This window comes from Danio aesculapii, chromosome 1 (genome assembly GCF_903798145.1).
Source record: "Danio aesculapii chromosome 1, fDanAes4.1, whole genome shotgun sequence".
Taxonomy (NCBI): Eukaryota; Metazoa; Chordata; class Actinopteri; order Cypriniformes; family Danionidae; genus Danio; species Danio aesculapii.
Genome location: NC_079435.1, coordinates 11,476,534 through 11,500,157, shown reverse-complemented (window position 1 = coordinate 11,500,157; position 23,624 = coordinate 11,476,534). Strand labels below are relative to the sequence as shown.

Below are 23,624 nucleotides of genomic sequence, written 5' to 3'. Positions count from 1 at the left end.
AAGAAAGAAAGAAAGAAAGAAAGAAAGAAAGAAAGAAAGAAAGAAAGAAAGAAAGAAAGAAAGAAAGAAAGAAAGAAAGAAGAAAGAAAGAAAGAAAGAAAGAAAGAAAGAAAGAAAAAAGAAAGAAAGAAAGAAAGAAAGAAAGAAAGAAAGAAAGAAAGAAAGAAGGAAAGAAAGAAAGAAAAAAAGAAAGAAAGAAAGAAGGAAAGAAAGAAAGAAAGAAAGAAAGAAAGAAAGAAAGAAAAAAAGAAAAAAAGAAAGAAAGAAGGAAAGAAAGAAAGAAAGAAAGAAAGAAGAAAAGAAAGAAGGAAAGAAAGAAAGAAAGAAGAAAAGAAAGAAAGAAAGAAAGAAAGAAAGAAGAAAGAAAGAAAGAAAGAAAGAAAGAAAGAAAGAAAGAAAGAAGGAAAAGAACGAAAGAAAGTAAGAAAGAAAGCCGTTCAGGTTTGACACATCATGAGAGCAAGTGATTATGATTTTTCATATCTGAATGAACTTGACTTTAAGTGTGCAGCAGAACAGATGGATATTCTTTCAACAGCACTTCTGGGATGAACAGAAACCGCCTGAAGTTTTTTTATTCTTGTGTGCTGCCTTCAGCCGTACAAAAAAACACACATGAGCCTCAGCTGTGCGCTTCTACTAACACTAGGGGACACTAAAGAGCAGAGAAAAACAACCAGAAATATGGAAGCAAAGTGGAAACATTCCCATCCAGATGGTTAAAGGTCTTGTACTGCGCTCGGTCAATCATTCCTGCTAATTGCTAATTGTTTGAGAACTAAATCATGACATCTTCCTTTCGGCGGTGCAGAAATGTGTTCAAACGTTCAGTTTTAAGGTCCTGATTGGTTTCGCGCTTGTTTTTTTTTAGTTCGCTAACAGTTGAGGAATCAGCATACAGTATTTATAGACAAAAGTACAGCATGCTTTCTCACCCATACACACTTACACACACTCTCACTTATAGAAAATGATCTGGATTATTTAAGATTTTTTTAAAATAGGCTTTTTTGAAAGAAGCAAAAAGAGTTATGCTCACCAAAGGTGCGTATATTGATTAAAAATGCAACAATATTGTGAAATATTATTACTATTTAAATGAACAGTTTTCTAGTTTAACAGATTTTAAAATGTAGTTTCTTCTTGTGATGCAAAGCTGAATTTTCAGCATCATTGCTTCAGTCTTTGTCACATAATCCTTCAGAAATCATTCTAATATGATGAATTGATATAAAAATAATAATAATAATAATTATTATTATTATACTTGAAAATTAAAAGATGTTGTTGCTAAATATTTTGGAACCCTTCAAACTACCATTGGAAGGTTCGTAAATTTAACTTTTAATGATTTAGATATTCATCAAGTTCTAGATGTTTTTAATTTCACAAAAGATAAATTTTCCAAATAAATGCTGTTCTTTGGTCTTTTCTATTAAGTATCTTACAGTTTCCTCATTTTCTAAAATGATTTCTAAAATTATTATGGTTTTAAAATAAAATCAGTTTGCCATTTGATTTAGTAATCAGGCTCAGAAAACTTTGATTTAGTAGTCAGGCTCAGAAAACGTTATTGAGGTTTGCATTGAACAGCATATATAGGTTGTCTGTGATTTATAAATAATCATGTGACACTTAAAAAATGTGTATTTATGCCATAAATTCAGCTTTGACTACACGAGGTTAGGCCTGTCACGATAAGAAATTTTTTGTTGTGTGATATATTGTCACAGAAATTGTTGCGATAAGTGATATTACTGTCATTTTGAGATAATTTTATGCCACTAATTATATAATGATTATATAACAGCATAATGCAAATAGCCATAAACATTTAAAGTTATTTAGATTCTATAATTTGATGTTAAATAGGTAAATGTGCTGCTATATATACTAATAAATGTCCTATTGGCTAAACTTTGCCACCAGTGAAGTACAATGTAAATGTCCTTGTAAAATGGCTTTAACCAGTACTTAATACTTAATTTGTCATTTGCGAGGTCCCGGAACAGATCGGGGTAACGGATCCGGCATGTTACCAGAAGAGGGAGGGTTGTCCAGGACAAAAGTGTAGAGCGGGGGGGGGGGGGGGGGGGGTGATGTTGTCGCGGACGAAAGTGAAGAGGGTTGGGGAGTCTCGGAAGAAAGTGAGAAGCGGGGTGAGGCGGGCGGGCGTGTGAGAAGGGGGATCGGTAAAATCAGATTTCAGAGGTTCCGGATCCTGCATGTTTCTGGCACAAATTATGCGCTGGCTTTAACATTATTTGTGAATTTGTAGATATATATATTATTGTACTAACATTATTAACGGAAAAAATTGAGGTCATCTCCAAGTATTGCACGATTAGTCGATTATTTGCAACATACTCTCATTCTGAAAGCTTAGCCCTATATACATTTCTGGAGATCTTGAATTATGTAGCTAGAGGAACATATGGCTGCATTTCATTTTTAAAATGAACGTTACGGGGCGGTATGACGCCGTTTCTTTTTGCATTAGCAGCTGACCGCATACTTCCGTATAGACAGCTTTCCCACTGTTACCAGTTTGTCCAGTAGCTCGCCACATACGTCGAAGGACTTGAGATGCAGAGAGGAGTTGACTGCAACGACAGGGTTCAAGTCCAGCATAGAATGGTTCCAAAAAGCAGGTAAGACAAAAACAGAAGCCAAAAAAAATTCAATAAACAAGTAAATTAAAAGGGTGAGAATGTGGTAAAATTTGAAAACGTAGTAAAAAATCAGGCGAGGGCTTTTCTTTTTCTGGATTGCTTTTTAAAACGTTGGTTGGGTTTAGGGAAGTGGGTGGTCCCTGGTCAATCAGTGCTTTTTCAAACACTATCGGTTGGGTTAAGGGAAGGGGGTGAGTGGAGCTATCAGTCGGTTGGTCAGTCAGTTAGTCGACAGCGGCCTCTGGTGGATTTACATGAGAACAGCAGGCGCGAATGGCACTCGTGAGAGAAATTTGAGATTTTAAAAAGCGTACACAGCGACCTCTGGTGGATTTGAAATTTACCTCCAGGGACATATTTCGCACTTTCCAGAAATGTATATGGTGAACCTTTTCTGAATGAGCCTGGGTTGATTATATTGATTATTGTGACAGGCCTAATGGGAGTAAATAAAAATACTAAATTAGTAAAACAGTTTACATTTAAACAACATTTCACAATATTACTCTTTTTTTACTCTATCCTTGATTAAATAAATGCAGCTTTCATAAGCTAAAAGTCTTTCAAAAATGTATTTTAAAAAATCATAAATATTCCAACTTTTTATCCGATCGTGTGTTACAACGTCTGCAGAGTTCAGTGAAGTTCTATACAACAGGAAGACGAGCAGAAAACTAATGGATAATGTCACTCTTTCAAAAGTGGTCAAAAAAAACCCAAAAACATACACAGCAGCAAACAGCTTAAGCATACAACATATCCGCCCAATACTGAGGGTAAAGGCAAAAGTCATTAGCATATATTTCACATAGTCTACACAATGTACACAAGCCCTGGAAATCTGTCCATGCCATTAAACCGGCTCAGAAACCAGCTAATGTGTGTCAGCTCATAATCAAAATCTCTGTCTCTACCCATAGTTGACCAGGAGATGATTATAAAAGAAGCAGCGGCTACAGCATACAGATTTCCCTTTAAAAAAAATGTCCAAGTAGACATGTGAGAAACACATTTGTAGGAGTAACGGTGTATATAAGTGAGTGTGTATATATCTATCTATATATAGAGAGAGAGAATTGTCTAACATCACCGCAGACAGTCCTGAGGCATGTTTCTGAGCCCTCATTACGTCCTTTAGAGCAAATAAATTAATCATAATAATAATAAAAACAAAGACAACGGCTGGGGGAAGGACTGATTGGTGCATCCATCACATCATGAGCTTTTCGATTTGTTTTAGCCACGCCCATGTCTCCGCCCGTGATTCATAAAGTGGGCGTGGCTAATAAGCAGCAGCGTAAAAGTGACCCACTGATGCGTGGATGGGGTTCAAGTTGAAGGATTTGGAGCGGCAGAGGCAGCGTTGGTGTTCAGACCACGATCACCACTGTTGGCACCTGAAATGTTAAAGAGAAATGTATTTTAGGATCTTGCATCTTTATAACGTCACATCACCGAAAAAAGGCTGGTCATCCTTGAATTTTGAAAAGCAGATTGTTTATGGGGGGAAATTAATATATAGTTCTATAATTTTGATCTTCAATGTCAATAAATGTGACATGATTACTTGATTGAGGAGCTCAAATTCACCTTGAAATCAAAATTTAAGCCTTATTCACACTACGAGCGACTTGTTGCGGCAAGTTGACAAGCGACCATTCATTTCAACGGAGAGTGAATGACTTCCGGCGACTTCCGTCAACACGACAGCGACTGTTGGCGACCAGGTGGGCGTGTCGAGCGACGTGACAAAGTTGAGAATCCTTCTACTTTATGCAAATGAAATTCGATTTTCTTGAGTGATAGCCAATAGGAGCTCCAATAAAGCTCACATGATCCTCTCCCAGCTCGTTTAAAGGCTGGTTGTATTGTTCGTGCTGTGGCCCTACACAGACCTGCGTTTCCAGCAGATCGCCACCCAGAGTGACAGGAAGCTACAACGTCGCTGCTAGTGTGAATGAGGCATAAGGGGCCGATCACACCGAACGCACCTTTACGTTCCAAAAACGCGAGGCGCACCACACTGCCTTTTTTGTTGACAAGAAACAAAGAAGCACGGTGCACTTTTTATGTCGCTAGATAAAGACTGAATTGGCTGTGTAATGTGCACGAGTGTTGCTAGTTATGATAATATAATTTTTTTATTTAATAACATTGTGATATTCAAGATTTGTGATTCATACAGCTCCGGATAACTTAAAACAGCAACACAAGTCTTTCCTCCATCTTCAAAAGTCTCCATAGTCGTCTTGACAACACAAACACTGCTGTCACCTTAACGGAAAACCCGCCTCTGATTTCATTTGATTGGAGAATGAAAAGATGCGACTGACGTAACACGCTTTTTCTGCTCAGAGTTGACTTTTTTTCAACTGCGAGCACACGGCGTGCAACGTCAAAAACTTGAGGCGCAGCAGGCAGTTAAAACACAAGGCTCACAGGGCGCATAAGCAGCACGCAAAACGCTCGCGGCCGTTAGTAAATCATTCAAAAAAGGCTTCTCTCAACGCAATTAGCACAATCGGTGTGATCGGCCCCTTACTCTTCTTATTTTTATAAAAAAATGTAGTTGTTATGTAAATAGCAGTTGTTGTGCACTTCATTATTTTGTAAAATTTCATTTTCCCTCATAAACGTTACAATACCATATATATAATACGTTAACAAATACCATAACTTTCTCTACCGCTCAAAACTACTTCACTTCAATTCTATTAACATGGAATGTCTTTAGTGTGGGGCTATCAATGCGTGTCTCGTTTCTGCTCTAAATTCATTCATTCATTAATGGTACTTCATTTGTTAGCAATGGCCTTCTTTTAACAGTCCAATAAGTTCCTAAAGCACAAAATCATGCATTGCTCAATTTTCTTTTTCTTATTTCAGTACCATTTCAAATGAAAGTATGTCACAAAAGTGGGAAAAAATTATTTTAACTTGAACTTAACTTCCATTTTATGGCCATTCCATAAATATATCCACATCATTAGCATCAAATGCTTTCTATACAGCTGTTTTCTCACCGCTGCCAGTTTAGTTGCATGTTTGTTTTGTTATTTACGAGGAAAACAAGTCACACATATTTACATATTCATCTAAATGTTACTAACAGCAATGTGGACAGCATCTGGATCTTCACTAACAGTATAACACTGGTCAGGGATTACAAAATTTTGACCCCTTACTAAACACAAAATGAACAAAAAACAAATATATATTGCAATCAATAGAGGTGTTTGAAAAAGATGTTTGAAATAATGCTTAATTCTTGTAATTCTGCTAGTAAAACACTAGTAAAAAATTATATTTTGTGAAAGATACAAATTTCACTTTTTATGGCGTGTTTAGATCTGGTCATTTCATGCATTTTCTTGGATCAGATAGCTATCTGATTTGTAAAACAGCTTCATTTCCATTTAGCCACATATGGGGCAGTTCATATATCATATCTTTTGCATGCCCATGTTCATTATTTCCAATGGAGGTGGGTTTTCGAGGCGCACTTAGCTGAAAACATCTCAACTGTTCAGAAATGTGTAAACACACTGCAAGTCATGTGACTAGAACCAATCAGCTTTATACACATTTCAGTAATAATACACATTTCAATATATACACATATCAGAATATACACATTTAAGTAATAACTAACTGACTCTTCGCTAAGCCCCGCCCTCCTTTGTTACTGTTGCTACGCTTGTCAAGCTTTCGTGCCTGGCACGTCTATTACAATGTGTATGCGCCAGTGTCAGACATTGCCAGGGATATAGTTTATCATTTTTGGCAAACAGGTGAGATATCCGAGAAAGCCAGAAAAAAAAGGACTGCAGTATACATTACAGGGGTATCTTCACCACATAATAGGCAACCAATTAGAAAATAACTTTTAAATAAGAAACTAGGTTCGCCTAGCCGCCTCATGCTAACCATTCAACAGCTTAGTTAAAGCACAGCAGGAGAGGTGAAATTTAAAAATAATCTTATAATAACAAATTAAACAGTGACTTCCTTTTTTAGGCAAAAAGCCTGATAGACTATTGTTGTGCAATGAAATATAGCGTTACTAAGGAAACAGGACGAGGAAACACGCATGGACAGTGCTTCGACATAATTCATTCATAGGAAGAACAGCCAGAAAGGTGAAATTGATGGATTTGTGCTGAATATTAGCATCACTGACCCATAACAATGTACAGTAGCTATAACTGTCAGTATGTTTGTGTGCTCTTTTTATTCTAATTTTCAGTTAAGTGTAAGAAATAAATGAATTGAAATGCAAATCGAAGTATAAATAGCAGAAGTGAACAAATAGATTTTCCCTACCAGCAAATATTAATCCAAAAGCAAATATGAAAGCAGACAGTAACATGGTATAACATCGTCACCAATGACTAAATATCCAAAAGACAGACGAAAACAACAGTGATATGTAGCTCTGACATGGCCATGAGGCTTATAAATGTCTGAAAAACAGCTGCAGGTGAAGTATATTGATCGCAAGTGCTCAGATTGTGATCATATCTCGGTTTTGTTCTGTTGATATGTAATTTCAAATATTCGTAGCTTGAAACAGATTGAAACAATATGATTGCTATTAGTATGACTACTTTGGCGAGGGCTTAAACAGTGCTGTGCTCATAATATCGAGCGAAAAAAAAAAAAAAAAAAGACAGCTGTGAAACACAACCTGCTTTGTATTTTTGTACAAAGTTTAGATCTTTTTTATGGTAAGAGGTAGTGTGAGTTATTGCCGTCTGTCACTGTTTTTGTCAGGAATATCTTAACAAACTTATCTCCGCTCCTTTAGCGCCCCCCACAGAGCTTGATCCACACTGGCATTTCTCCCCTTGGGTTTTAGGTTTTGAAGAGGGAAAAAAATCCTCCAGCCTGTCCAAACTTTAATGATACCAGTGTCAGATTTGCACAATCCATATGCACAACGCTTTGGCTTGTTTCCCTCGCTCGACAGCTTAACAGAGCTTCTGCGCGTAGCTACAGTTGCTAAGCCACGATTGGTGGGTGGCGTTTTTTGGGTGTGGCTTAGCGAAGGGTCAATTACCTCAGACAAACAGCCCTAAACACTGTAATTCCTTTAAATGTTCTCTATAAATAAAACTTGTATCAGAGCTGCAGTAGTGGTTTGCCATCCTCTGAGAGAATGGTTGATGGTTGCCTAGCAATAACAGATGCCACAGGAGCACAAGCGCAAAGTGCGTTGAAATTGGTGAAGGTAGCGACGTGCCTTTCACTTTCCACTCACTTTTAGACGTGATATATGTATGGCCCCTAATTGTGTCTCTGCTAAACGGATATAAATCAGATCTTCAAATTGCTAGATATATTATATAAGTTGTATATTTCTCTATTATTTTTTCCCTTTCAATTTACAGTTGTTAAAGCTGCCATCTTATATTATTTTAACATTCGATCTCAAAAGAGTTAAATTTGATCTCTAAAGAGTTATTGACTGGTCAGAAAATAGAATGAATTCAAAACAAAACAAACATCCAAACTGTCATCTGTAGCATTGCCGTTGTGTGTTGCATTAGTGTTGTTATATCTGTCATATAACCCATAACACTCTTTCACATGGTTATAATTTTTTTATTATTATTTTGAGAGGAGTAAAATTTACATATTTGTTTTCAACAACTAGATGCACTTAGAATTTTTTATGGTTTTATCTGGAATGCATCTCAGACCACCTCCTGAGAAAATTAAAGCAATCGGATTTATAAGCATCTCAAATACAGTTCAGAGCATCTACCTCCGCACTTCTCGTGATTGGATTGCTATCGTATCAGAAAAAACACATGAAGTGGCCAGGTGTAAACAGCCCCTTGGAGGCTGAAAGTGAAAATAACGAACCTGTTGCGGCTGAGGCAGACTGGGTAGAGTTTTCGGCCTGGTTCTGAGCATGTGCAGGGATCAGTACAGACGCCAGCGAGGGGTTATTGGACAACTCTGATGAATAAATGCAACAGGCGTTAGTGTAAAAGACATCTTCGCAAGTGCAAATGCAATTATATTAATGTTTAACTTTTTGGGGGGGGAAATATAAATCTACTAAGCACACATTAAAATGATAGTTTACTCAAAAATTTTGATTACCCAATAATATACTCACCCTCAAACACATTTGAAGCAGATTGAATTTGTTTCCTGGCTCTTCCATGCTGTATAATGCTGTTGGGTAAGCTTCATCACTCCGTCATCAAATAAACCCATACACCACTCAGGGTTCACATATGTCTTATGAAGTAGATCGATGTGTTTTTGTAACAAAAATACTTTGATTTTTTAATGAAGTATGATGTACGGCACAAGACTCAATAATAGCAGAAGCTCCAGAAGGAGAGGCATCTAGCAGGTATCCCTTACCACACAAGTTAATTACCACAGAAGATGACTACGAACAAGAAAAGTTATTGGCTTGGTTATACTGTACAACATTATACAGGATATTACTTTTACACTTACGTTACGAATGCATTTTACCTCATGCAGTCGCCAGAAGTAAGTGATTTGAGTTTATAATTAAATAATGTAAAATATTTGTGGTAACACTTTAGTTTAGGTCACAATTCAAGGTATTAACAAGCCATAAACGAACACTAGTCGCTTAATAAACTACTAATTAGCTGTTTAATAATAGTTAGTGAGGTAGAAATTGGGTTTTGGGTTGGATTAGGGTTGCAGAATCATACTAATGAACAGTTAACATCTTAATAATAGCCAGGTAATAAACCAGTATTTAATATCATGAATTGTGACCTAAACTAAAGTTTTCCCATTTTTTTTTTGACAAAGACACATCAATTTGCTTCATAAGGCTTATGTTAACCCCCTGGTGTTGTATGGGTTAGGCTGACAACGGATTTATGTGCTTTTGGAAACTTCAAAATAAAAGCCACTACACAACAGCATGGAAGAGCCAGGATCAAATTTAAAACCGCTCAGAGTGTTCATCTGACAGAAGAAACTCTGAATACACACTCAGAATACACACTGAGGATATACTTGAGGGTGAGTAAATTATGTTGTAATATATATTTTTGGGTGAACTATTCATTGCGTAATTTATCTTTGTGCATTGCAAGGGTGCTGTCCCAGTGAAGCCATGTGATACCCCAAAAAGATGAAATTAGCTGTAGTGGTGCAGCTTTTGATTATGTGTGTGCAGCATTTACCCTGTGTGGTGAAATTAAAAAGCACAGGCCGTTCTCTTCCGTTGGGGAGCTTGAGGTTTGGCTCACGGAGCTCGTCGAAGAAAGTGTGAGCGCAGGCCTCCAGAGGAGTGAGACGGGCTGTAGGAGTGTACTCCAACAATCGCGAACACAGAGCGATTGCCTCCGGAGGGGTCCGGGGCCGGAAAACCTGACACACAAACAACAACGCAGGCCTTTCATTGCTTTATACAAACATTTGTAGGGACAGTTAGTCTTTTTTTGTTCCTTCCATGGATGTCAATGGCTGCTTTTTTGTAACATTCTTCAGAATTTCTTGTTTTCTGTTCAATAGAAGATGGGAATTCATAAGTATAGAATTACTTTAGTGTGCATGAATGGTGAGGAAATTTTCATTTTGGATTTGCACAAGTCTAAAACCACATGAAGCGAGTTTGTTTTGGTTGAATAAAGCGGAAAAACACTTTTCTCCCTATAGACTTCCATTCATACACAAGCTTATGTGACAGACCGAAAACGCAAGCTCGTGCGACAATTTCACAATTTGCTTTGTTGGAAGGTTCAATTTGGGGGAACTCTGACCTGTGAAATCGCATCACTTGACTGCGTGAGACCAATCGTAGATCTAAACATGAGCTCTCTGTACAGAGATTTAAAATATGGACCAATTGCTCACTTTTTTAAATGTCTAATCATCTTAGTTTATCCTGGCCCTTTTCGCAGCACTGTACGACAGAATTTCGCACGCTCAAACTCTAGTGTGACATTAATGATTTTTATTCAAAATTTTGCATTTCTATCATTCGTTTCTTGTGCGGTATTTCTAAATGTTAATTAACACAAGGGGATAAAAACTGAACTACACTGCTAAAAATTCTTCATACTTAGACTTTTTTTTGTTGTGGTTATAGTCCAAATATCTAAAAATTCTTTAATTAAGGAGCATTTTCCAGACTTATTTTCACTTAATTTTGACATATTATTTCTTAAAACAATAGAATATTTTTGCTTGTCTTGAAAATTCTTCTTAATTTAAAAATTTGTAGGTATTTAGACTAGAAACAAGACAAAAAAATGTTAGAAAATCTTTTTTTTTTTTGCAGTGTCGAGTTAAAATTATGGTTTAATCACATTTTATCACAGCTGGAGAGCTGGAGAAGTTAATTTAAAAAACAACGAACAAAAGGAGCTTTAGGTATAATAATTGTATTAGTGCTCTTAAGATTATGGATCCTTTAAAATATGCAAAACAAAATAATCAGTCCAAGGCAATTAAAAAATATGAAAAAAAAAATGTAAAAGCCTTTTTTAACATGACTGACAATTATAGTGAAAACAAACTTGCCTTCATATAATAGCCATGTTAATAAAAGCTTTTAAACAATTTCACATATTTTTGGGTGCCTTGAATTGATTATTTTGTTTTGCAAATTGCAGAATTTAGTTTGTTGGATTAAAGTTTTGGAGACAATTACCACAAATAGTTAGAAAGGGTAAAACAAAAATTCTCTCATCCAAAAACAACTTTAGCGACTTTCATTTTTTGGTTGTATTTTGAGCATAAGATCCAGGCTTTTGAAGACAGACTTATTTTCACAGCATTTATTGATCATATATTAGTGTAGGGCACTGAATACGATTTTGACATTGAAAAAATATTGAAATCTAATTTAGATATAAATTAGTTCTAAGTAAATTAGTTCTAAATATTTCTAAATAAATCCTAAGGGATCAAGGAAAGTTACCAGAAAATGCAATATCAACTTTTATAATGATTTCTATACGATAACATTTAAAACAGGTAAGGTGTAAGGGCAGCAACGTAGAAAAACAACAATACATTGTCGCAGGACAAAAGTAATAAAAAATCTTGAAGCATATGGAAACACTAATGCTAACCTTGGTCCATGGGTGTGCCTTGATCTGTGGAAACTTGAATTCAGTGTAATTTGGATTCATCTCCCGAATCTGCTCTCGTGTAGGAGTTCCCAGCACCTGCAGGAAAGACGTTTATTATTTTGTTTTAGTCACAATATATTGTTCACATTTACACTATAATTATATTAAGAGCTGATATAAGAATCACTTTTATAGATATTTTTATCCATCTGATGAATGACAAAAACCTGACATCCATTGAAAATGCATCTCTAGACAAATCCTCACCTTCAGACATAGAAGTGCATGCTACACATAAACATAACCTTCACAACAATAAAAAAAATTAAATAAGAGGCCACTTGAAAATTCTGTTTCGCTGGATTTATTGTATTTATTGGGTATGGGTTTAAAATATAGGATTTAATTCTGTAAAGGTATTATAGAATATTTGATTCATTCTATAAAGGTAATTCTGATAACATTTTGTCCAAATTTCCCATAAAAATATTGTCATTTAGAGCAATGTTTGCTTTCTGGAGTTTAATTGTTCAAATCTACAAACACATTGTTAATTAACCAAATAATGACTCTTAAAACTTTGTATAAAAATATATATAAATGCTATTTTATGAAAAGAAAATCACAGATCCACCACCAAGCTTCACTCCGGGCATGCAACAGTCTGCATCCCCAGATGTGAGAAAGACAGTGAAGGTGGATTTATCAGATAAGAATACATAATAAATATATTTTAATGAAATGCTCTAATTGACAACATCATTATTAGAAAATTGGAGAAAATGTCATCAGTAGTTCACAGAATTATTTTTTTTTAAACTTAATTACATAGCTATAAATTGTATATTCAGGAAAAAAAAGAGAATTTCCATTTGGTCTCATTTTTTCCATAGTTGTAATTTTCATAATAGTCTTTTCAAACTATTATTTATTTCATAATTTATTCATTCATTTTCTTTTCGGCTTAGTCCCTTTTGTATTTAATAATATTTGATTATTATATTTGATTATTATATTTTCAATTTATTTACATTTTTATTTAGTTTTTATTTCTGTAATTTCAAACTAAAACCCAATAATAATAAGACACGACAGACTAGGGCTGTGCGATTTAATCAAAATCACAATCGCGATTTGAAAGCAATTAGTTAATTGCAAGAGGCTGCGATATGAAATATGTATTATTTAATTTACTCTACCCAGAGCAAATGCGTGACTGCCGTCTGTGTGTGATTAGTTTTACTAGCCAGTTGAGTGAGCACACTTTTGTTCTGCCCAATCAGAATTGCACAACCGAACAATGTGGAACGCCCACAATAAAAAAAAAACAAACAAACAGAAAAGCGCGGACAAGTGGGATAATGGCGTCTGCTGCTTCAGAAGCATTAATAGACAAATTAATATCAAAGAAAAACAGCATGTTGGTAATATGGGAATATTTTGGTTTCAAAGTCACAGACACCGAACAAAAACAGGTCATTTTTAAGAGCTGTCGCAGAATTGTTGCCCTGACTTATTGAGATGACCACAGATTATTGAGCTGAATCTTGACTACAAAATTAAATCGTAAATCAAATCGCAATATCTGTCAAAAAAAAATCTCAATTAGATATTTTCTCCAAATTGCACAACCAAATTGTGAATAATTATAGTATATATTACAGAAAGTTTTTGTTGAGGATTCTATTGTAGGAAAAAGTCCCTCAGATATCTGCATTTTGCATTGCTCCAACAATAAAAAAGAACATAATGTAATTGAACAGAAACATTTTTGTAGAAACAATAGTTGAATCAAAAGACTTTGAAAACTCCTATGCAATATTCATGCAATCTCTTCCATACCTTAATGATCTCAACAAGCTGATCTACACCGCTGTCACCAGGGAAAATGGGCTGTCCAAGCAGCAGCTCAGCCAATACACAACCAGCTGACCAAATGTCTGCATGAAAACAAAGATGAAAGCTGAATATTACAGCATTATTGCAGATTAGTGACACAAATCAATCCTGTTTAAAATGAATAAAGCATTGAGACGTTGAGGAGAAAATTCTAAATTGACACAATGCTGCTTATTAATGCATATAGTTTTAACCACGTAAATATGTCAACTGTATTTTTAATTACATATCACTTATTATAACCTTAGCAAAAGAAACAATATCACCAAAGATGCATTAAACTTGTCTAAACTAACACTGAAGACACTCTGTTCTTCTTAAAATCTATTAATCAGAAAATCTAGAAAACAAATGCATCAGTTTTACCACCGAAATATTAAGGGACATTAACATTAAGAAATCTATTTGAGCAGTGAATCAGCAAATCAGAGTGATTTGTAAAGGATTGTGTGGCATTGAAAATTCAGCTTTGCATAACAGTAATAAATTACACATTAACATGTATTCAGATTGAAAACGGTGATTTTAATTGGTAAAAATATTTCACTTTTTAAATTATTATTACTGTACTTTTAATCCAATAAATGCAGCCGTGGTGACAACGCGTGACTTTGTTTCTATCACAACACAGACATGCAGTTAAAGACAAAATTATTTAACCTCCAGTGAAATTAGTATTTTTTATTAATATTTCCCAAGCAATGTCTGACGAAGCAAGGAAATATTCACAGTATTTCCAATTATATTTTTCTTTCTTCTTTTAATTTGGCTGGATATTTGTTTCTACGTTTTTCTTAACAATTTTGAGGTCAGTAATATTAGAATATTAAAGAAATTTCTGTTGGCTACAGAACAATACACTGTTGTCCACTACCTAATGACTAGGGCCAGACGGAATCTGCGGACGTTTTTTGCTATTTTTGCGGAGAATTTTGGTAAAAATATGTGGATTTCTGCGGAATTATTTTGAGAGTATCATAACTAAAACCTTAATATGTGAAATAAAAAATCATATCTTTTTAACTTTTATCCAATTAGATTCACATTATTTGGTAAACAAAGCAAGTCTCTCATATAATATATCTACTAAAAGACAGAAAATATTACTGTACAAACTGCATTGTACATAAATCAGATGAACATTTTCATATTAGTCAATAATATTACTGTTATTAATTAAAAAACTGAATAAATATAGATTTACACACATTTACTCAAGTAAATTAATGATGGGCTAAAAATCTGTGGAAATATGCGGAATTCTGCACGCGCAGATTCCGTGTTGACCTATTAATGACTAATAAAGGGACTAAACTGAAATATTTAAAAAAATAAAACATTCACAAAACTGCTAATAATTTTAATCCGCTGTACGAAACACACAAGCTGAATTCAATCTATACAACATTATCTGCAATTATGACCGCATCAATGTTTTTGCATTATACTGAAGATTTTTATAAAAGAGTTAATATGAGTACATCTATGCTGGTAGCCTACAGTCGCCAACCTGATTTCATCAAGTATTCTGGATTACATCTATGTTGATCCTGGTACAATATTCCAGTCAGAATTAAGCAATCCGTTTACCGTTTAGGCTTACGATTAGGTCTATGCACTTCTACATGATTGTTATACAACTACTATTCCCCTTTGATTTTGGGTATAATTTACAGTTATTAGATTAGATTAGATGAAACTTTATTGTCATTACACATGTACAAGTACAATGCAATGAAATGCAGTTTAGGTCTAACCAGCAGTGGAATAGCAGCAAGTGCAGGATACAGGTTTAAGTTATAAAGTGCAGTTATAGAAAAACTATAGTGATATTTACAGATGGATGTACTATGAACATTATATACAGGTTGTATTAGCTATGAACAGAGATTTACAATAAATGAATATATGTACAGGATGCTATTAATAATCAGAAGTGTGCAGATAGATAAACATAATTACAAATGTATATGTACAGTGGGTGTGTACATGATTACAAATGTCCATGTGCAGTGGGTATGTCCAGTTCAAATAAGTGAATCAGTGCAGTGAATATGTGGAAATTTTAAATGTTCAAATGTTAAATAGTGCAGTGATTGTGAGGAGTTTCCGTTAGAGGAGAGTGGGGGATGTGTTGAGGGGGCAAAAGAGTCAGTGAGGGGCAGAGTTCAAAAGAGAGACAGCTCTGGGTAAAAAGCTGTTCCTCAGTCTGCTGGTTTTTGTCCGGGGGATCCTGAAGCGCCTGCCAGAAGGCAGGAGAGAAAACAGTTTGTGAGCAGGGTGAGAGGTGTCCTTAAGAATACTGCTTGGGTTTAGTAGGGAATAGGTATGGATTACATTTTCCAACAAAAATGATGCTCCAGGATCAATTTAGATGTTAATCCAGGATCGCATCGTACTTGGCAAAATCATGACGTGCAGCCTACAGTAGTCAGAATAAATCAGCATTGAATACCTATGCTGGAAGTGTAGTCAGTGGCTCCGAAAATGAGTTCAGGGGCCCTGTAGTACCGGGAGCAGATGTAGGAGACATTAGGCTCTCCACGCACCAGCTGCTTTGCACTGGAGGACACAGAAGAAGAAACAAAACAGACCAATCGCAAGAGAATTAGACATAACCAGAAATTACACAAACGCAGATCTACTGTACATGAAATCACTGGACACATTACCATAATCTGAACAATAATCACTATCGTCATCAGCAAAACACTGCAACTACATCCAAAATGTCTGTTAACTGCAGAGCAACAGAACTTAAATTTAGTCATAAATTTTGAAATGAATATTTCAAATAAAATTTAATATTCATTAAATGTTAATTTTCTGGGGGGAGGGGGGGTTAATATAACGTGAATCAGGTGCATCTTAACTAAATCAGGTGCTTTCGTAACTCTTTCACTATCTGTTTAAGTATCAACAGGTTTGTAACAAGTGGAAAATAAGTAAATGATGACAGAATTTTCTTTTATGGGTGAACTATCACTTTAAGATCATAAGCACTAATGCTGAACTTCAGGCAACGTTACAAGGTTTCAATCACAATCTGGTAATAAACGAGTGCTGCTATCTTTGCATGCATGAAAGCACATCATTTCTCCATCTTACCTTCCGAAATCACAGAGCTTAAGCACAGCCGTCTCCGGGTCCAGCAGGAGGTTCTGTGGCTTGATGTCTCGATGGCAGATCCCATATGAATGGATGTACGCCAAACTGCGGAACAGCTGATACATATACAGCTAAAAACACACAAAAACAATGGCTTTTAAGTCGCAATGATCATTTTGCTAGCTCACATTATTATTTTTAAGGTGAATAAAAAATCTGCGCAAGTTAATTCACTGAAAATGTCAGTTTGTTTTGGTAATCTTCTGTTGATGTCAACCTGATGGCTTCAATAGCAACTGTATATTAATACCCTGTCTAACCGTTAGTTTGCTATGAGGGAATGATGCGCAAAAAGAAAGCTCCACCCCCTACTTAATATTCCATTTCAGTAGTACATCAACATACTGAAATTAAGGTCTCAGCAACTTCCAGTTCACGCGGATTTTAAAACAGCAGAATTTGCATACTGAGACCTACAACATTTTCCATTAAATGTGTAACTGTACACAAAAACATGGTTTGAAATCATGGCTTGGTGTGATTTTGGTAATAGATAATGCATTAATATGACTTTTTTTACTGAACAAATTGTGGCTTGTTCTGACGACAAAAGAATCTATCCCAGCTAATGCTGTAAACTACATAGTACTGCATACTACTTGTACGTTAAGTTGTACATTTTGCTATTTATTTTTAGATGTGTCAACAATTAACAATAATGACTTTGTTTATTGGAACTTGCACATAATCCAATTTTATTTTAACAACTAAATACAAAATGAAGGATGTTTTGACTCCAATTCAATTTTGAAATATAATTTACAGGTTTTCCTGATGGAATTAAACATACATTAATTAATTAAATAATCATTGATATATATTTGCAGCCTAAAATGCCTATTCTCAAAACATATGCCATTATTTGTTTAAATTCTTGTGTTCTGCTGTAAAAACACATAAATACTGTATTAACAATCTATAACATAAATAACAATATACTATGCCTCTGACCGACTTGACTGACTATGTTTTGCAGCTTTATTCCACGAGATTGACCATCGCCAAACTCATCACAAATCAAAATAATGTGATACTATTAGGTGATTTTACCTTCACATAAACCATGGGCAGATTCTGCTTGGCTTTGCTGTAGTGTCTGGCCACTCGGTACACGTTCTCAGGCACGTAGTCCATCACCAAATTCAGATACACCTCATCCTTCTGTGGGCACCAAGAGATTAATAAAAGAGTTTAGCAGTTTGATATTTATAAAACTTCTTTAGATTTATCACGGGTTGCAAGCATATGCAAGCTTATGATGGGCTTTGGGTGAATTTTAAATGTACCACAGATAGCCCAGCCTGTAAAGTATTTTACGTTTTGACAATTTAGTGGCTAATCATACGAATCATTCAGTCATACGAATTTGTACGATTTTAAAAAGAAGGCATGGCACCTAACCCCACCCCTAAACCCAACCGTCATTGGCGGATGAGCAAATCGTACTAAACTGTACGAATTCGATCGTACGAATTCGTATGAATTAGCCACTAAATCAAAAAGTTACGAATTGCTGTGAGATTGTGTTGTATAGCCATGATATATTAAAGTAATATCAGCACTAGTACAGCCTCTTCACCCTTGTGTATTACTCCGCCCACAAGAGTGGCAAGCAGAGAACTACAGTTTGACAAATATTGCAGCTGTTGGACAACATAATGTACTTTTGAGGCTTTTTTAGTCAAGAATGTAGGTTGTTTAGATAGCAACTGTACAGTTTATTTATAAGTATAGTGCCTATTTTAAATATTTATAATTTCGACGATTCATCGCATTGGCGGCCAGCCTGCCATACAGAGCAGAGCAAAGACGGTTGACGTTCCACCACAAGATGGTGACAGAGACCACATAATAAGTCCTCAGAGGAGAAAAACTGCATTTTTTTTCTGAATAAGTTTCAAACTACAGCTAAACAAATCATTACAGAACAGGTAATGACAAGGCGATCTTTCTCTTTTGTATTTTGTAGAGCTGTATTTATGCCATAGTAATCTGCTAGTGATTTTTCAGGGTTAATTATTGTGATCTCCCAATTGCAACAGAGAAATACTGGGAAATCTATGTAGACTGATGGCATTTCATGTTGTTCAGGCTTATAATCTTAAAATGTGAGCAAAATCACCTGTTTTGTCTTCATATTACACATTACGCTAGAGAATCATTGACATACTAGTTCTTAAGTAACAATGGTGAATGAGCAACAGTTTTTGCTAATCTGACCATCAGCTGCAGATGTGAATGAGTGGCAAAAGAAAGTAGTTCCTGATACAAAATGATTTTTAGACTCTCGTGTTTGATTTTCTTTTTTTATATACACAATTATGCAGACAAACTGTTGTATAAACACAAAATCACACTCGTAGCAGTGAGATATGGCTGTACATGGTCATGGGGGGGCACTAAGGCACTCCGCCTACGGCCTCTAGCCAACATACGCCACCCACCAGTGCCGTGCATATCGCACTACTAGTCGTGTGATATTTCTCGTTTATATACATATGGGAGAAGCCGGTGTCATTTCTAGTCAAAAAAATTGCTGTTTGAATAAAAGTAATTTTAAGTCAGAATTTGTCAGTAGTATGAATTATTTTCCTCGACTGTATATATATATATATATATATATATATATATATATATATATATATATATATATATATATATATATGTATATATATATATATATATATATATATATATATGTGTGTGTGTGTATATGTGTGTGTGTGCGTGTGTGCGTGTGTGTGTGTGTGTGTGTGTGTGTGTGTGTGTGTGTGTAAAATTAAATCAGCATATTATAATGATTTTTGGAAGATCATGGGACACTTAAGACTAACTTAACAAAAAATATTTTTCATAGGAACATGCATATAATCCAAATTTTACATTAATGACTAAATATCGACTCCAATCTAATTTACACTGGTTTGCATAATTGTTTTTTATGACGGATTTGAACAGACATGAATTAATTAATTAATCAGTCCCTTCAGGATTTTGTAGGGACATATATATATATGCCACCTAAAATAATGGCTTTTCTCAAAAACTTATGGCAAAAACTCCACACAGAAATGCCAACTGATCCAGCCGAGGATGGAACCAGCGACCATCTTGCGGCTATTGTGCTACCCACTGCGCCACTGTGTGGCCCATTTTAAGATATATTAAAATACAAAATAAAAAATACAATATTATTCTACAATATTATTCATTTTATAGCTTTTTTGATCCAATAAATGCATCCTTGGTGAGCAGAAGAGTCTTTTAAAAACATAAAAACCTACCGTCCCCAGACTTATGAATCATACTGTAATGTTACCCTACGGTTTTTGCATTCACTCCATTATTCTAATCCCATATTCACTGGGACATTTTAGATAACAGGAAGATATCAGCGGTGGTCCTTCTAGGGAGAAAAGGGGTTCTGAGACTCATCACAGACTATTTGAACAGTCATTATTTCTCTCTCTCTCTCTGTTTTCCCCCCCAGAGACATAAACTCCTTAATGTGGCCGGAAAAATTAACCTTCCAAAGGCACAGAGCCAAGTCCTGCTTCACAACAGTGACATCAGCTCTGCGTGTGTGCTGTGATTGGCTCAGTGTTTTCTGAGGTCAGCTTTGATTGGCTGTTCAAGCACACACTCAAATGCTTAGATAAAAGAGGATGCTAAATGACAAATATCATTTTAATATTATGGCTTAGCTCTTGATGTTGTTTCAGTGGTAATTAGTACTTTTTAAAGATTAATTGTGAATTGTGTATAAAATAAAGGTTTGTATTTACATAATATGTAATATATGTATTATATATCCACATATATATGTTATTATATAATAAAATTATATATATATATATATAACAAAATGTATATAACGTTCATTTTACGTTCATAACGTTTTATATACAGTATATATATGTATGTATAAATATATACATAATAAATATACACAGTGCATGAAATAATTATGCAAATACAAACTTTTATTCTGTATGTGAATAGTCAAGATTTATCATTAAACAGCAGTACTGACAATGAATGAAAATGAGTGTTTAATTGTAACATTTTAAAATATATAATATAGTATAATATAATATTATATAGCGTTACGGTGGCGCAGTGGGTAGCGATGTCTCCTTACAGCAAAAAAGTCGCTGGTTCGAGCCTTGGCTGGGTCAGTTGGCATTTCTGTTTGGAGTTTGCATGTTCTCCCCGTGTTCGCGTGGGTTTCCTCCAGGTGCTCCAGTTTCCTCCACAAGTCCAAAGACATGTGGTATAGGGGGATTGGATAAGCTAAATTGTCCGTAGTGTATGTGTGTGCATGAGAGTGTATAGGTGTTTCCCAGTGATGGGTTGCAGCTGGAAGGGCATCCACTGCATGAAACATGCTGGATAAGTTGGCGGTGCATTCTGCTGTAGCGACCCCGGATTAATAAAGAGACTAAGCCAAAAAGAAAATGAATGAATATAATATAATATAATATAATATAATATAATATAATATAATGTAATATAATATAATATAATAATTTTAAATAACACTGATGGAACCATGCTAAAATACTTGATATAGTATCAAATGATAATAACTGATAATAAAAACACACCGATAATAGTAGTCTATGCTCTAATTACTCGTCACAAATATGCATACGCAAAAACTTGTAGCTAAAAACATAATTATATTAACCAACCCAGGTTCGTTCTGAAAATGTACCGCCATACACATTTCTGGAGATCGGCAAATACGTCCCAGGAGGTACGCTTTTTTTTAGGATGTGCAGTTTTTGTTTTTGCAAATCTATCAGAGGCTGCTGTGTATGCTTTTTGAGATCTCAAATTTCTCTCGTGAGTGCCATTCGCACCTGCTCTTCTCGTGTAAATCCACCAGAGGCCACTGTTGACTGATTTACTGACTAAGCGACCGACCGACCACCCACTTTCCTAAACCCAACTGACAGTGTTTTCAAAAGCAATCCAGAAAAAGAAAAGCCCTGGCAGCCTGAATTTTTTTTTTACCATGTTTTCATATTTTACCCTGTTATTTACTTGTTTATTTTATTTTATTTTTTTATTTTATTTTTCTGTGTTACTAGCTTTCCGGAACCGTTCTTCATCAGACTCAAACCCCGTTGCCACAGTCAACTCCTCTCTGTATCACAAATCCTCTGACATGCGCGGCGAGCTACTGGACAAACTGGTAACAGCAGGAAATCCATCCACACTGAGGTAAGTGCTCAGCTGGTAAGCGCAAAAAGGAACGGCGTCAATTTAAAAATTATTTAAAAATTAAATGCAGCCATATGTAACTCTGGCTACATAATTCGTGATCATAATTCGTGATCTCCAGAAATCTATATAGGGGGCTATATGTTTTCAGAATGAGCCTATGTTGAAATTAACACTAGCGTATGTACTTTAATACTTATTAAAATATGTCCCTCAAATATGCATATGCAATATACATATAATTATATCAACATTAAGACTAAGATCCCTACTTAGGTACAGATGTATCTTATTTTTTCACAGCCCAATTAAATGTTGAGTTCCAAAAATGTCAAGAAAAGAACATTGCATTGTGGTATACAACAGCCAGTGCTCGAACATTGCACATTTTAGCAAATGCGGTTGGCCTGTTGCCAGATGCACACTACCGAGTGTAGGTTGCACTTCTGTTCTGGACTCTAAGGTGACATGACAGCTAATATCCATGAACTTTGATTCAACCGCTCCAATGCCAAGCGTGAGTAAAGGAGTATGTAAACGGGTGAGTGCTCTGTCTGGACAGGGTTACATAACTGAACTGATCCTGTTTCTGTGACACCAGGGTAGCCGTCGGGACGAAGTCGCACCGGTCAGACACTATGTCACCATGCTGGAATGGAGGGTTAAACCGGTGAGGACAGCTCTGTCTGTCCACGAGACTGCATAGGCGCTCACTTTACAGGTCGTAAATCATCTTTATGCAGACACAGATGCTAAATCTACACATTACACAAAACTCATACTTACAGTTCTCAATGCGGCAATGCAATTTCCTTCAAATTGTGGCTGTATTTATGCTTATATATAGTGTTTTTTTGAGCGGCTGTAAGATTTTGCATAATAGGGAGCCTATATGGTCCCCTATATCATTTTTATAAGGGGTTTGCGTGGCAACAGTGTGTGAATATAGCCAGCCTCTAATGGTAAAAATTAAATAACTCTATTTGTTTATAATCACACTTCATAAAAACAGTCTGCAGAAACACTTTGGCTGACATTCTCCCTTTGTATGTGTCATTACAGGGGAAAAGTCCCATCCATGATGATCTCGCTCTCATTAGCATAGACAGTCCTGAGTGAGAAGCAGCCATCTGCCATTAGAGTTTTTACTTGCTGAAGATATTGTCAGCGACTAAGAGGCATAATGAATGAGGAGTTTTAGGATGCGCAAATGAACCATCCATAAAACCTTCTTCTGAGCCACTTCTTTTGACATTTTCAGCTTGTCACAGAGATCACGTTAGGCTGTGATCACACCGATCTTTTGCCTCATAGACTTCAATTCATATGCATACGAATGCAACAGACCGGAAATGCAAGCTCATTCGACAACTTTCGCATGTAGCTGTGTTCAAGAGTTCAAGCTTGGTGAACTCTGACTCTCAAATGGCATCACACGAGACCAATAGACCATTTCAATGTGGTCGTGTCATTGGCCCTTGAACATTTCCCACTTGTTATCAAACTATTTCATAACTGTAACAAGAGGCGATTCAATCAGAACTTAATGCTAAAACAACTATCATAACAT

At 35.5% G+C, this 23,624-nt stretch overlaps 1 protein-coding gene across 1 annotated transcript in view; it reads right to left on the bottom strand.

Moving 5' to 3' along the window:
• Positions 1–2,085: 2,085 nt before the first annotated feature.
• The window catches only part of gsk3bb (glycogen synthase kinase 3 beta, genome duplicate b), a 50,739-nt gene continuing 29,200 nt past the window's right edge, over positions 2,086–23,624 (bottom strand). The window contains exons 4-11 of the mRNA XM_056456592.1: positions 17,876–17,986; positions 16,766–16,896; positions 16,113–16,219; positions 13,601–13,698; positions 11,759–11,854; positions 9,863–10,049; positions 8,541–8,636; positions 2,086–4,069 (exon numbers count right to left, since the gene is read on the bottom strand). Of these exons, the coding sequence (XP_056312567.1) occupies positions 4,002–4,069; positions 8,541–8,636; positions 9,863–10,049; positions 11,759–11,854; positions 13,601–13,698; positions 16,113–16,219; positions 16,766–16,896; positions 17,876–17,986 (894 nt within the window). The 3' untranslated portion in view covers positions 2,086–4,001. The remainder of the gene's footprint in view (positions 4,070–8,540; positions 8,637–9,862; positions 10,050–11,758; positions 11,855–13,600; positions 13,699–16,112; positions 16,220–16,765; positions 16,897–17,875; positions 17,987–23,624) is intronic.